The 14,199-nt window shown below is 47.1% G+C and overlaps 2 protein-coding genes across 3 annotated transcripts; one reads left to right on the top strand and one right to left on the bottom strand.

Annotated features, from left to right (window-relative positions):
* Positions 1–264: 264 nt before the first annotated feature.
* Positions 265–5,518, bottom strand: blzf1 (basic leucine zipper nuclear factor 1). 2 transcript variants are annotated; one of them, XM_079736135.1, is made up of 7 exons: positions 5,453–5,518; positions 4,096–4,149; positions 3,364–3,782; positions 2,684–2,883; positions 2,191–2,319; positions 1,788–2,001; positions 265–1,257 (listed from the first exon to the last, which is right to left on the bottom strand). In XM_079736135.1, exons 2-7 carry the CDS (start codon positions 4,118–4,120, stop codon positions 1,072–1,074), a joined length of 1,173 nt encoding a protein of 390 aa, XP_079592261.1. In that variant the 5' UTR covers positions 4,121–4,149; positions 5,453–5,518; the 3' UTR covers positions 265–1,071. The 2 variants fall into 2 exon arrangements, with proteins under 2 accessions (XP_079592261.1, XP_079592260.1); XM_079736134.1 differs by having other exon boundaries at positions 4,096–4,161; positions 5,454–5,516.
* Positions 5,519–5,718: 200 nt separating this feature from the next.
* On the top strand, positions 5,719–13,614 carry ercc5 (excision repair cross-complementation group 5; the record flags this gene model as incomplete). Its single annotated transcript, XM_079737138.1, has 16 exons — positions 5,719–5,756; positions 5,840–5,934; positions 6,375–6,550; positions 6,744–6,859; positions 6,976–7,068; positions 7,181–7,265; positions 7,442–7,585; positions 7,792–8,005; positions 8,253–9,113; positions 9,310–9,611; positions 9,963–10,082; positions 10,661–10,874; positions 11,630–11,774; positions 11,933–12,127; positions 12,785–12,869; positions 13,111–13,614. Exons 2-16 carry the CDS (start codon positions 5,847–5,849, stop codon positions 13,612–13,614), a joined length of 3,342 nt encoding a protein of 1,113 aa, XP_079593264.1. The 5' UTR covers positions 5,719–5,756; positions 5,840–5,846.
* Between the last annotated feature and the right edge of the window lie 585 nt (positions 13,615–14,199).

Here is a 14,199-nt window from a genome sequence, read left to right as displayed (position 1 = left end):
GACATTATTGTTCCCAGTCTGTTCTACTGTCCCTCACTCTGTTCTAGGACATATGTGTTCTATATTGAACTGAGGATGGACAAGGTCTTCTAGTTCCAAGCTTGTTGTGATCAGAATCCATTTTGAATAAAACAATCTATGCACTGCTGGGTGGAATTATAAATCCATCGTAGGAACATGTGAATGAAGCGCTATTTGAATACGAATGTAAAAGACAAAAGATAGTTTGCAAATGGTGTAGTTTATCAAAGTAAATAGAGGATATAAAAGGATAGAAACCTGGTTTATTGTGGTTTGAGACCCAAATCAGATACTAATCATCGAGTAGAACATTAGCAGATCAAAGTATACAATACTGTTGGTGCAGGATCACTCAAATTAAGTTCCAATAAATTACCTGAAGACAAACCTCAATATGCATCATACAACACCTGGCCTCAACCAATATACATACAACTTTGAAATACGTTTGAAATGCAAATAAAACTGTCATAAATAAAAAATACTGCATAAACACACAAGCGGCAGTGCCATGGTCGTCTGGAAGACTGTTTGAGATCCAAGTTGAGCTCCAGGATCTCCGTCCTGACCTCCAAGAGAAGAAAAAGCGACCGAAAGAAATGCACACGCTCCTCATTATTAGAAATGTACTGGAAAAAAGGCAATACAAACATGTAGGATTAGCACATTTCTTTCACATTTGTATTGCCTTGCTGTGTTGATACGTTTAAGTAATTTGAATATGACCAATTCAATTTTATATGCTTTTTTATGTTTCCCTGGTAGGTAAAAGCGTTTTCAACTGAGTACTACACTGCTAATCTGCGGCCAGTTAAAATAGACCAGCGATCTTGACCAGGATCAAATAAAAAAGGATAACGCGTTTATAAAATGCTGAACTTAAATTACCATCATAGTAACATGATATTTACGGAGCTGACGAGTTAGTAAATAGGCCTCGGAACCGACTGCCTTTCCACACATCACCTAGTAAAACCATAGTTCCCAGAGTTCATTGCTGCATTCTGAATGGCATCTGGAATGAACTAGATCTGCTGGGAGGTCAGGGGACTAGAGCACGATGATGTCTCCAGAGCACCGCTCGCAGCAGTTAAACGTGATGTTCTCGTATCGTGTGTACGGATGGAACCTCCCGATGCTCTTCTGATTGGCCAGGAAGCTGGTTGGGGCGGAGTCAGAGAAGGAGGGCTCCTCTTCACTGTTTGGGGGGGAGACAGGGGCCAGAGTCTTCAACACCTAGGAGGAGGAGGAGAAACGGGTTCAGTAATGGACCTACCATGTGGAGGTTATGTTTTGTGTTAACTTCATGGTGGACAGAGAAAAAGTTTCACTGTCAACCCCCCCCCAACCAGCCCTGCACCATTGTGCCGTGAGCAGCTTAACAAGAAACATCATAAATTGATCGAAGCCAAACATTATGATCATGTCACAAAGGAGACCTTTTGGTTCAGACAGAGTGAAACTGCTTTTGAGGATAAGAAATTAGTATAAAGTTGCCAAAACAAAAAGGAAAACAGACAGAGAACTGGGCATTGATAAATATGCAGAGATACTACAGGAAAGTACTATCCTAAGATGACTATAGCCTATATACCTAAGATGCGAGTCACTGGCATAAGGTTGTCAGTGGCTGTTTGTAGAAGGACTTGACAGCAACGCAACAATCGCAGACCACGTCGTTGCTTTCAAAACTCTGTTTTCATGTCTACCCTGTCCAGACTAGAGCGATAAAGATGTATACACATCATAAATATATGCCAAATGACCTTCTCAGCCATTTTCTCCGCGGGTGTGTTGCAGATGTGAGCAGTGGCGCTCGCTCCGCTGCTCTTCCCCACATTGCCCAGCAGGTGGCCGCTGATGGAGTGGGCCAGCTTCTGGTTGGCAGAGGCCAGCTCGCCCACGGTGAGGCCCTGTGTGCTGGGGTAGTAGGTCTGCTGCCGGCCCCACTGCAGGGAAACCAGCAGTTCCTCCAGACACCTGGGTTACAATACCGTACATTCAAAATATAAAACATACAAATAATGTACAAGACCTACGATAACATACATCATAGAATAAAGAGAATTCCATAACATATGGAGGTATGACAGAAGTATGGCTAGAGGTATAGATAGTAGGATAGAGGTAGAAATAGAGATAGGGATATAGAAGAAGGTATGTAGGTACCCGTGTGTGAGCACCATGCCCCTGGAGAAGTCGTCCCTCTCTGACAGCAGATCCTGGATGGCGCCCTGGGCCTCTCGGTTCTGACGCTGCAACGCTGCTCTGCTATTGGTCAGCTCATCCGCCATCACCCTGAACCACACACAGCGCGCCACTCGTGTCATTAAACAAACAGCACACACACACGTCACTTAAGTCAACTATTTTGGTATATCATGGCCTTGAGCCTCTGAACCAATGAGAGACCTGGACGTAGGCATGATTGATTATGGAAAAAAATCATTATCAACATTATTTTGTCAATATTGAAATCACAATTATTTTTATGATTATTTTTGAGTTTGAAAACATGAAGCATTTATCCAGAATTTCTCTCCCAAAAAACTGTCTATGAGAACTTAAAAATAAATATATATCGTTTCCAATTGATTATATTAGTTTGGAGATCGTTTGACCCAAATATCAAATCAAAATGGGACAGATTGCACAGCCTTACCTGGAGGCCAGGAACTTGCTCCTCCACACGTCGCCCTGGATGCTCATCCTCTCCAGCTGCTCTGCTGTGCCCCTTAGAGCCCCCGTCAGCGCCTCGTTCTCCAGCACCAGGTGGTTCTTCTCCCGGGAAGCCCTCTCAAACTGGTACTGCAGGTCATCCCCTACAGACGCCACTAGGAGGCGCTTCAGCTCACGGTTCACCTGCAGAACATACAGAACACCAGTAAGAGCTAGTTCGAGGTAGTTATAGCTAGATCAATGTAGCTAAAGTTAGAAGAGTAAGATTATTTAGTTTGTGGTAGTTAGTGATACTTATTTAGTACTAGTAAGGTAGGTAGTTAGGTAGTTAATTTGTTGTTAGTCTTGCAAATCGGAATTTAGATTCACATCTTAAGTCTGATGGAGGACGACTTATTTGCTCTATATTCTTTAACAAATCCTGTTGCTGAAGGCGGGGATTTTCGGGCAGCCGCAGTAAACTCAGCCATAATCAATAAAATAGTGTCTGTAAAGATTTCAAAATCAAGACTGCCAATGGAGAAAAACACTTTTTCAAATCTCCTTCTGAAAGCTTCATTCACTCGTGTGAATGACTTTCTCCCCAGAAGTTCTGCTTTAACAAAGTGTCTCGATCCCAGATGAGTGTGTGGAAGGAAGTTAGTACTAGTGAGTGCTGGTTACCTCAGTCTGTACTCTGAGCTGGTTAATCAGCCCCTCTTTCTCCTGCAGCAGGCGGCGCTCCGAGTTCTTCAGCTTCTCCTCGGCAGCACTGCGGTCGTCCGCCGGAGGGGGGGGCGACGGGGACCGCCGCTCCTCCGACCCTTCTGGAGGAGGGGCCACACGGCAGTTGTGGCTGATGGCGCTTCTGGGAACCAGAATCCTCACCACTTCCACCTCGGCGCACGCTGCCCGGCTCACCTGGCCCAGGTGGAGCACCCCGGGTGGGGGAGGGGCGGGCCGCAGGGGGCTAGCCGGCTTCAGGACAAGCGTCTCCAGGGGAGGGGGCGTGGACACGCGCTCGGTGGGAACCTCCAGACTGACCGCCTGCTTGTCTGTCTCCATGCCATCGCCTGGGCCTCGGACAAGGACATGGGCTCGACCTAGCGCCCCACACACACACACACACACACACACACAATTAGATCACCTGTCCTCAGCAAAGTAACATTCTGTTCTTTATCATAGCTACGTTCCACTATCACAGTTTGAGTCTGTCCTTAATCATCGATACAGTCAGTCGTTAATCATCGCTACAGCCTGGTAATCATCACAGTCACAGTATGTATGTAAATGTCTAAATTAATTCAATATTGAGTGAATTAACAACTGGATCCCCGGTTGATTAGAAAGTATATTAGTTACTAGGGATAAAACCAAGCAACATAACTGAAATCTAAAATGTAGTACACACACCTCTCACACCCCCAGTGGTGGTCATGGTTACAGGGGTCAGCGGTCTGAGTTTCAAATGAGTTTCACCTATAATCAAGAATACAGAGAAACACATTCATATAAAAAAAAATTGGTTTCAACATAATCCATGATCCATCTCTGAAAGACGCTTCATTCAGACAGCCCTCCCGTTTTGGCCTTAAACACTCACCCAACGTATCTAATCTGATTGTTACAGCAGACTAGCCACCTGATAAAGCTCTGCAGTTTTTCCCCTCCACTACCTGATGGAAATTACTCGACTTATATATGAGGAATGTATCAATGTGTATTTTGTTCTAAAAAATTGCTTATAGTGATGAATACAGTTTATATTATTTGTTCTTTATTATCTTTCTTTATATTTTATATTATTATTATTTTTCTTTATTTATCTTTCCTTGATGTGTCATTGACTCTTGTGGTTTTATGCAATGCATGTAAGCCTGTGCCTTCCGGTGCATGTTGTGCCATTCATCACTTTTTGGGTACGCCCTGTTTATTAGACAGGTTCCCCTTTTGGGTCATATAAGTCGTCTCACCCATTGTTCTCAATGCCTGATGAAGATCCCTATCGGTCGAAACGTTGCCTGTTTGTAAATAAATCTACTTCTAGAGCATTAAAACAGTGTACAGACCCTCCTATCCCTTCTCTTATATCCAACACAATTGTCTTTGGATGAGTATTGTTTAATGATTGGTTTCAACATTAAACAATACTTTTAATAGAAAACCATGAAGTTGTAATAAGACACTAATCCGTTTGAATAGAAAACGACACCGTTTAAATAGGAAACAAAAAGGTTTTCGAAGGGTATACGTAACCCATTGAGATTATTGGATAATTAGAATAATTTGACAAACTGTTTGATTAAAGGTTGAAGGGGGATTCAATGCATTGTAACAGATATATCTATGAACGTTTTATTGTCCAATCATTCATACAGTGTTGAGACAAATCACTGTTTGAGTCTCACTTTAAAAAGAGTAAAACATGTACTGTTACCAGACAGCGAAGAGACAGGAAGAGAAAAGAGACAACAGTAAACACAAACGTAGACATTTCTTTTGTGATGACTTTTTTGTTTGTAGCAACAAACACCATAGAGTCATAAATACCACCCTAGTGTTGTTAATTATCATATATTCATTAATTCGTTACATTATCATTATCACATCATGTAACGTTAGCTCCATACAAACATCATAGTGTTGTAAATATCATCTATATGACATCATGTAACTACCTACTCTTATAGTTTTGAAAATTACATCATGTAGCTACATCATGCAGTAGTATCATAGTACAACATATTACGTGTATTATAATCTTTACTTACCGACCAGAGAATTTTATTCCAGTAAACTTCTCACTCTGTTTGATTCCATGTTATCCAGACCGGATATTGTTGGCTTCTGGCAGCTGGCTACTGCCTCCTGGCTTCCGGCTTATTTTCCGTCGGAGGATCCAGGATCAGAGTCCGTTCGGAACCAACAGCCTCCCTGAAAGGGACAGGAGGTTAGTCATCTGATCTGAGAACACGGGGCTGTTGGCAGTGTAACCGTAAAATGTCCCCGACCTCACAACACGCACGGAACGGAAATATTGTAAACACTGCGGACCAACATCTAGCTGCACCGCTGTACGTTCTCTGTTGGTTGTGTGTTCTTTCAATTCTATAAATAGATATAATTATATATTTCTATAACTATATAACATTTGCAGGTAGATCATGGGAGTCCACGGACTGTGGAAGTTACTGGAGAGTTCAGGCAGACCAATCAACCCGGAGAGCCTGGAGGGAAAGATCCTGGCTGTTGGTATCCTTTGTGTGTGTGTGTGTGTGTGTGTGTGTGTGTGTGTGTGTGTGTGTGTGTGCGCGTGTGTGTGTGTGTGTGTGTGTGTGTGTGTGTGTGTGTGTGTGTGTGTGTGTGTGTGTGTGTGTGTGTGTGTGTGTGTGTGTGTGTGTGTGTGTGTGTGTGTGTGTGAACATTCAATATATAATAAAAATGATGATATACAGATTGTTATATTTTGCGGTTCGAAACTAGTGCAGTAGTGCAATAGTCAACTATTCAATTGTCAATTATTATAGCATTACAGTAAATACAGTAATCAGGTACAGAAGCGGTGTCTTTTAGTAGTGCAATAGTAACTCATTATAACGGCATTACAGTATAAAACAGGGACAGTACAGAGAGGTCTTTAAGTAGTGAGGTGTGTGTATGTGTTTAAGTTGTAACCTTAACCAGTGGTCCAGACATCAGTATCTGGCTGAACCAGGCTGTGAAGGGCGTGCGAGCTCGAGATGGGAGCAGTGTTCAGAACGCTCACCTCCTCACTCTGTTCCACCGGGTCTGCAAGCTGCTCTACTTCCGCGTCCGGCCCGTGTTTGTGTTCGACGGGGATGCTCCGCTGCTCAAGAGGCAGACTCTGGTATGTCTGGTGGTAGCATGTAGCTACGACATACAGAATGAAGCTACAGCATATAGCTATCGCAGCATGTAAATCGAATGTCCTGTGTACAGGGTTTGTGTGATGCGACCGAGAGGGTACACGTGTGTTGTGATGTCCTAACGTTCTAGGCTTTGTACTGGGTGTGTGTGTTTGTTATTTTCTATCGTCCTAGGCTGTAAGGAGACAGAGGAGGGAGGAGCTGACCAGAGAGTCTAAACAAACCAACGAGAAACTCCTCAAGACGTTCCTCAAACGCAGAGCCATTCAGGCTGTTCTAGGAGAACAAAGGTCTATCTCTCGCTCTCTCTCTGTCTGTGTCTGTCTCGCTCTATCTCTGTCTCCCTTTTTCTCTTTCTCGCTCACTGTATATCTATCTCACTGTATGGGTGTCTCTTTCTCTCTAGTGAAGAGCCAGTCCTGAGTCTGTCAAATGTGAGGAAAGATGAGGAGGACATCTACATTCTGCCCGCTCTACCAGTTGTCGATAAGGAGAACAGGTGTGTGTGTATAAATCAACATGTGTGTGTGTGTGTGTGTGTGTGTGTGCATGTGTGCGTGCGTGCTTGTGTGTATGTCATATAAGTTAACTCGGGTCTCTTGTCTCTGCAGCTCTGGAGAAGAAGAAGAAGAAGAAGCAGCAGAAGATGAAAAGAGATCTGGAGATCATAAAACGGACAGCCATCACATGTATCAGGTCTGCCCTTAACCCTTAACCCTAACCCTGAACCCTGAATCTTAACCATCACCTGTAACAGGTCAACCCTTGACACCCTTATCCTTAACCCTAACCCTTAACCTTAACCATCACATGTATCAAGTCTATCATTAACCTTAACTGTGGTGTGCGATGTGTTTGTGTGCACATGTTAGGGAGAGGTGTACGGTGATCCTAACTCAGTCGATATAAACAGTGAGGAGTTCAGCGATCTTCCTCTGGAGGTCAGACACCAGATCCTCAAAGACATGAAGGAGTTTAGCAAGAGACGCAGAACCATGTACCAGCCCCCCCCTGAGGTTAAAACACACACACACACACACACACACACACACACACACACACACACACACACACACACACACACACACACACACACACACACACACACACACACACACACACGGTGTGGTATTACACATGGAAAGCAACATGGTGTGTTACAGGGTACGTCACATGATGTGCTACATGGTGTTTAACATGGTGTGTAACTGCGTGTTTCCAGTGTTCTGGAGACTTCTCTCAGTACCAGCTGGAAGGTCTCTTGCAGAGGAAACATCTGAACCATCGTCTGGTGGAGGTGGAGCGAGAGATGAACCATAACAGCGCAGGGGCGGGGCCACAGCTCTATGGAGACCAGGACCATTCCAACCAGAGCCAAACCATAGAGACACGCAGATTGCTCTCTGAGGACGCTACTCACTACATCCTCATTAAAGGTACAGTCTCCGCCCACTACCGACTCCGCCCACTACATCCTCATTAAAGCTACAGACTCCGCCCACTGCAGACTCCGCCCGCGACAGACTCCGCCCACTACTTACTCTGCCGTCTACATCCTCATTAGGTGCACAGACTCCGCCCACACTAGGCCCTAACCCAGACAGACTAGCCCAGACCAGACCCTAACCCAAGCTAGCCCAGACCAGACCCTGCTTTTGACCCTGTGTGTCCTCTGGGCTCCAGGCGGCCAGAAGAAGGCAAAGGTCCCTGAGAACCAGCCTGCAGCCCTTCCCTGGTCGGGGGGCCCGCTGTCAGGGGTCCGGAGACCCCGGGCGGGCAGACCCCAGCCGCTGTGGAGCACCGTCTGCGAGGAGGAGGAGGAGGAGGAGGAGGAAGAGAAGCAAGCCTCGTCTTCCTCTTCGGCCCCCACACCCAACCTCCTCCCCCCCTCCCCTCGCACACTGCAGGCCATCCAGGCGGCCATGGAGAGCGGCTCAGAGGAGGAGCAGGAGCAGTCAGCGGGGAGGAGGAGAAGTAGGAGCGTCTCCCCACGCACAGCTCTGGCCATCCAACAAGCCCTGGCTGGGGAGGGGGAGGAGGCAGGTCATCTCCCCACCCTACCACCAACACCACCACCGCTGGAGCTCCCCACTTCATCACCACCCCAGTTCCCCACCCTAACTCCGCCACCAGTACAGCTCCACACGCCAACACCACCACCACCACCACCACCAAAACTCCCCACTGCTTCACCACCACAGCTCGACAGCAGCGCAACATCGAATAGCCGGCCCGGTATGACTATTCCAACCAGTCAGAAAAGCCGTGGGGTTGTCCTATCAGGTGGTTGGCTGGGCAGCAGTTCAGAAGAGGAGGAGGTGGAGGAGGTGATTAGAGAGGAGGTGCCCAGGGAGAACAAACAGGGAGGGAGGAGGACTGTAGAGGTGACGTCGGACCGGTCGAAGCCGGGAGAGAAGCTTCCAGAACCCATCAAGATAAACGAGGATAAGGAGGGGGAGGAGGGAGATGTGGTGTTGGTGGAGGAGGAGGAGGAGGAGGAGGAGGAGGATGAAGGTGTGATGGATGATGGGAGCGATTCAGAAGGTAAGTTAGTCTTGTAAGGACACGTGCATCATGTCGTCTTAGTACAGCCGAGTGTTCACTATGTAGTCAGTACTGTTGAGTGTTCACTATGTTATTAGAGTACTGTTGAGTGTTCACTATGTTATTAGAGTACTGTTGAGTGTTCACTATGTTATTAGATTAATGCCGAGTGTTCATCGTATTGTATCTTCACCAGATAGCTTCATCCAGGTGTCTGATGAGGAGGAGCCGAAACAGGAAGAGGATGATGATGTCACAGAAACAGGGGAACCGCCTCCGGCCTATTCGGCCAGCCCAGGCATCCAGAATGATGAGGACCAGAAGGAGGAGGTACAGCAGAAGGAGGAGGTACAGCAGAAGGAGGAGGTAGAGCAGAAGGAGGAGGTACAGCAGAAGGAGGAGGTACAGCAGAAGGAGGAGGTACAGCAGAAGGAGGCGGTACCGCAGAAGGACGAGGAGGAGGAGGAGGTTACCAAGGCGTGGGACGGTGTTGACATGGTAAGGGTGGTATCACTGGTAACCAAGATGTTGTAGATCCTGGTTAACGAAATACAAGTTGAGAGGCTCTCGAACTTCAGTCATACAAAGTTTGAGCAGTGGTGAGAGGAGACACAACCCTTCATCCTCATGATATAGTGGACCAATGGCGGTACACCGGTCCTGGCTGGTCCAATACACAGTGTGCTGGACCCGTTGATCTGGGCATCCTGAACACCACGTAGTGGCCGTAGCCCGATGTGACGCTTTGATTTGGTCGTCTACATAGCTGTGTGTGTACGGACCCAACTATGTAGTCTGTACAGACACAGCTATGTTGATAAGTATGCCGCAACGATTGTTGTCCTGCAGGCAGAGCTGGAGGCGCTAGAGAGCTGTCTGGAGGAGGAGCAGGCCAGCCTGAGACAGCAGAAGGACAAGCAGGAGAGGACGGCGGCCAGCGTCAGTGGACAGATGTGCCTGGAGAGCCAGGTCAGGGGCGACGTCACACACACACACACACACACACACACACACACACACACACACACACACACAGATTCCCCCTGAGGTATGCGAACACAATCACACACACACTCATACCCCCCCCCCCCCCCCCCCCCCCCCCCCCCCCCCCCCCCCAGTACAGAAAGGCAAGGTACACACACATGCACAGACACACACACACAGACACACAGGTCTGCTTTGACCATCACAGATACGACGTCTGACCAGCCTGGCAAGGCAATACAACTTTATTTATACAGCGCTTTCATGCACGAGGCAGACTCAAAGTACTTCAAATAGAAACATCTTAATATATAAAATAAAATGAAATCATAAAATAAGATGGATAAGTTTAAGATTAAGCAGAAATTTTAAGCAAACATACACTTAATTGAAGTAATAAAAGAAAATAGATATGTAAAAGAAAATAGTAAGTAAGTAAAAAAAAAAGTTTAATGTATTTAAGATTTAGCAGAATGCTAAAGCAAGTGTTCAGTCTTGTTTTAAAAGGGGTCAGAGTCGGGGCAAGTTCTGAATCCTCATGAGGGTTGTCATGGTAACAGGAGCTGCTGCGTATGTTTGGCGTGCCGTACATGGTGGCGCCGTCGGAGGCGGAGGCCCAGTGTGCGTGTCTGGACCGCCGGGAGCTGACCCACGGGACCATCACAGACGACTCAGACGTCTGGCTGTTTGGAGGGAGACACGTCTACAGGAACTTCTTCAGCCAGAGCAAATACATAGAGCACTACCAGTACACTGACCTGCACAACCAGCTGGGTTAGTACTGCTAACTACCAGTACACTGACCTGCACAACCAGCTGGGTTAGTACTGCTAACTACCAGTACACTGACCTGCACAACAAGCTAGGTTAGTGCTCACTACCAGTACACTGACCTGCACAACCAGCTGGGTTAGTACTGCTAACTACCAGTACACTGACCTGCACAACAAGCTAGGTTAGTGCTCACTACCAGTACACTGACCTGCACAACCAGCTGGGTTAGTACTGCTAACTACCAGTACACTGACCTGCACAACCAGCTAGGTTAGTACTCACTACCAGTACACTGACCTGCACAACCAGCTGGGTTAGCACTACTAACTCGGTTAGTACTAACTACCAGTACACTGACCTGCACAACCAGCTAGGTTAGTACTGCTAACTACCAGTACACTGACCTGCACAACCAGCTGGGTTAGCACTACTAACTAGGTTAGTACTAACTACCAGTACACTGACCTGCACAACCAGCTAGGTTGGTACTGCTAACTACCAGTACACTGACCTGTATAGCCTGCTAGGTTACTACTACTATCTAGGTTAGTACTAGCTACAAATTAACTGACCGGCATAACCAGCTAGGTTAGTACTACTAACTAGCTTTGTACTGACTACAAATTCACTGACCTGCATAGCAAGCTAGGTTAGTACTACTAACTAGGTCAGTTCACAAACTAGGTTAGTAGAACCAACCAACATAAGTGAGCACCATTACCAATCATTTAGGTTCTTATTATTTGTGTTTTCAGGTCTGGACCGCAGCAAGCTGATCAACATGGCGTACCTTCTGGGCAGCGACTACACCGACGGGATCCCGGGGGTGGGCTACGTCACCGGTATGGAGATCCTGAACGAGTTCCCTGGACCCAATCTGGAGCCCCTCACTCAGCTCAGGTGGGTTCGACCAAACCTTAATGGATAACTTCAGGATCTTATCACCTAGAACCCATCTTCCCATCATTTTGGGTCCATTAACACACCACAGGGACATTATCTTTGAGTGAAACCTGAATGGTTACTTAACTCTACTCCCTGTAACGTGTCATCGGCAGCACATGGTGGTCTGCGGCCAAGCAGAGGAAGGCGTCGGACCCGCGAGACTCCAAGGTGAAGAAGAAGCTGCGGTCCCTCCAGCTGACGCCCGGCTTCCCCAATCCGCTCATAGCGCAGGCCTACCTGCACCCCACCGTCGACCAATCAGAGAGCGCCTTCAGCTGGGGACGCCCTCATCTGGAGCAGATCAAAGAGTATCCTTCATGAGTGGAATTATTGGTGGAAGTGTGGGACTGCTGGTTTACTTTGTATGTTCTTGTTGTGGCTTTAAATGTGTGTCCACCGATAAGAATATTACCTTTAAACATTCAAAATTTACTGCAATTATCAACTGAATGTGAGGGATAAAAGTTTTGACTTCACGTCAGACGTCTGTGTTGTGTGGCAGAAATACTACGTTAGTTAGCATTAAGCTCCAGCCCATACCATCCCATAATACCCCTTTGAACCTAAAAACGACACTGCACCGTCCAGTTTTCCCGAAGTCCACTATGAGAGGATGAAGAAGAAGTTGCAAAAAGGGCATATTCTAACCTCTTGTAGATCATGTAAAAAGTACACAGAAAAATGTACTGCCGGCTGTTGCTTACCGGATCGCAGAAAACCATGTCACAGATTCAGTAGGCTTTACGCTATATTTATTCATTGAGCTAATGTAGGATGGTGCGTTTAAGGGGGCGGGGGGAGGTAGGAGAAGGGACCAAAGACCTTTGAGAGACTGTGCATTTCCTTGTTTCTTACAGTTTGGGTGGACACCACCACCTTCTAATAATATGCAGCCCACCATTTTGTTGAGGATTCACTTCACATCTCGCCAAATCAAGCACGACGCATCTTTAACGGTAGGACAGATTCTGCCAGAGTCGGTTTGGCTGGACCAATAAGAAGACAGACGAGGCTCTACAGCCAGTCATCAAACAGCTGAACAGCCAGCAGGTAGACACTCCCCCTCCTGTCATACTGTAGCCACGCCCCCCTCTGGTCATACTGTAGCCACGCCCCCCTCTGGTCATACTGTAGCCACGCCCCCTCCTGTCTCACGACTCTAATCTCACTTGATGTTAACTTTAGAAACGGCTTGTAATGGCTATCTACATCCCACCTGGTGGTAAAATCTATATACAAGTGTAAGTGTATAAATGTAGTGAATGTGTCTCCCTCGCTCCCTCTCTCCCAGAGCCAGCCGCGAATCGACTCCTTCTTCCGCCAGGAGCAGCAGGAGCAGAAGGAGGTGCTCAGCACTAGGCTCCGCAGGGCGGTCACCTGCATGAAGAGGAAGGAGCGGGAGGAGGAGTCCCTCTCTCCTTCCAAATGTAAACAGGCCAAGCCAGCGGAGGGGAGGAAGGAGGTGTCCGTAGGGGTAGGGGGAGGAGGAGGAGGAGGAGGTGGCTTCCTGGGGGCAGAGGTTAGGGGAGAAGGAGCTCCTCTCAGTTCTCCGAGGAAGAGGAGGGAGGAGGAGGTCCTCCCCACGCCTCCCAAGGGGGCGGAGGAGCCGGCCTGCTCCTCTCTCCTGCGGGGGGAGGAGCGGGAGGAGGAGAGCAGCGGTTCTGACAACAGCAGTGACGGGGGGCGGGATGTTACCATGGTAACGGCCAAGTCGGTGTTTGAGGGCAGCAGGGGGGGGCGGAGCAGGGGGGGTAGGAGGGGGAGGGGCCGGGGGGGAAGGAGGGGGAGGTTATAAAATGAATCCTCGAGAGTTGTTGTTGTTGGAAGTTAATCAAAGATATTCGAGACGCTGACTGAGTTAGCAAGCTGGCGCTACCTAGCTCTTTAGCCCTCGAGCTAACTATTCATCTACCATATTGGCCATTAACTACCAATATACAGAGATAGCCAGATAATGTTTTTCTGTTATGTCTGTATTTGTAATGACATATTTTTGTATTGAATAAAAAAAAGCTGAATCAATTTTGCATAATCAAATTTTGTGCTCTGTAAATGATTGATAATGATTTCAATGCTTTGCATACATTTATTCGTCTTATTTTGGCCAATTTTGCAACTCATTTATAACTTTTAATAATCAACATGACACAAACACCCTGAGAAATGTGAGGTCGAGGGAGATCACTGACAGCTGTTGCTGTCTGTTCAGATGGGGGGGGTAAAGGGTGTGGGTGTGTGTGTGTGTGTGTGTGTGTGTGTGTGTGTGTGTGTGTGTGTGTGTGTGTGTGTGTGTGTGTGTGTGTGTGTGTGTGTGTGTGTGTGTGTGTGGGATTAGGGTGTACTGTGTGTCTAGGGTTAGGATGTACTGTGTTTGAGAGTG

This window comes from Pollachius pollachius (genome assembly GCF_949987615.1).
Source record: "Pollachius pollachius genome assembly, chromosome: 5".
Classification (NCBI taxonomy): Eukaryota; Metazoa; Chordata; class Actinopteri; order Gadiformes; family Gadidae; genus Pollachius; species Pollachius pollachius.
Note: the sequence above shows the minus strand (reverse complement) of the source record. Positions and strands in the feature narration are given on the sequence as shown.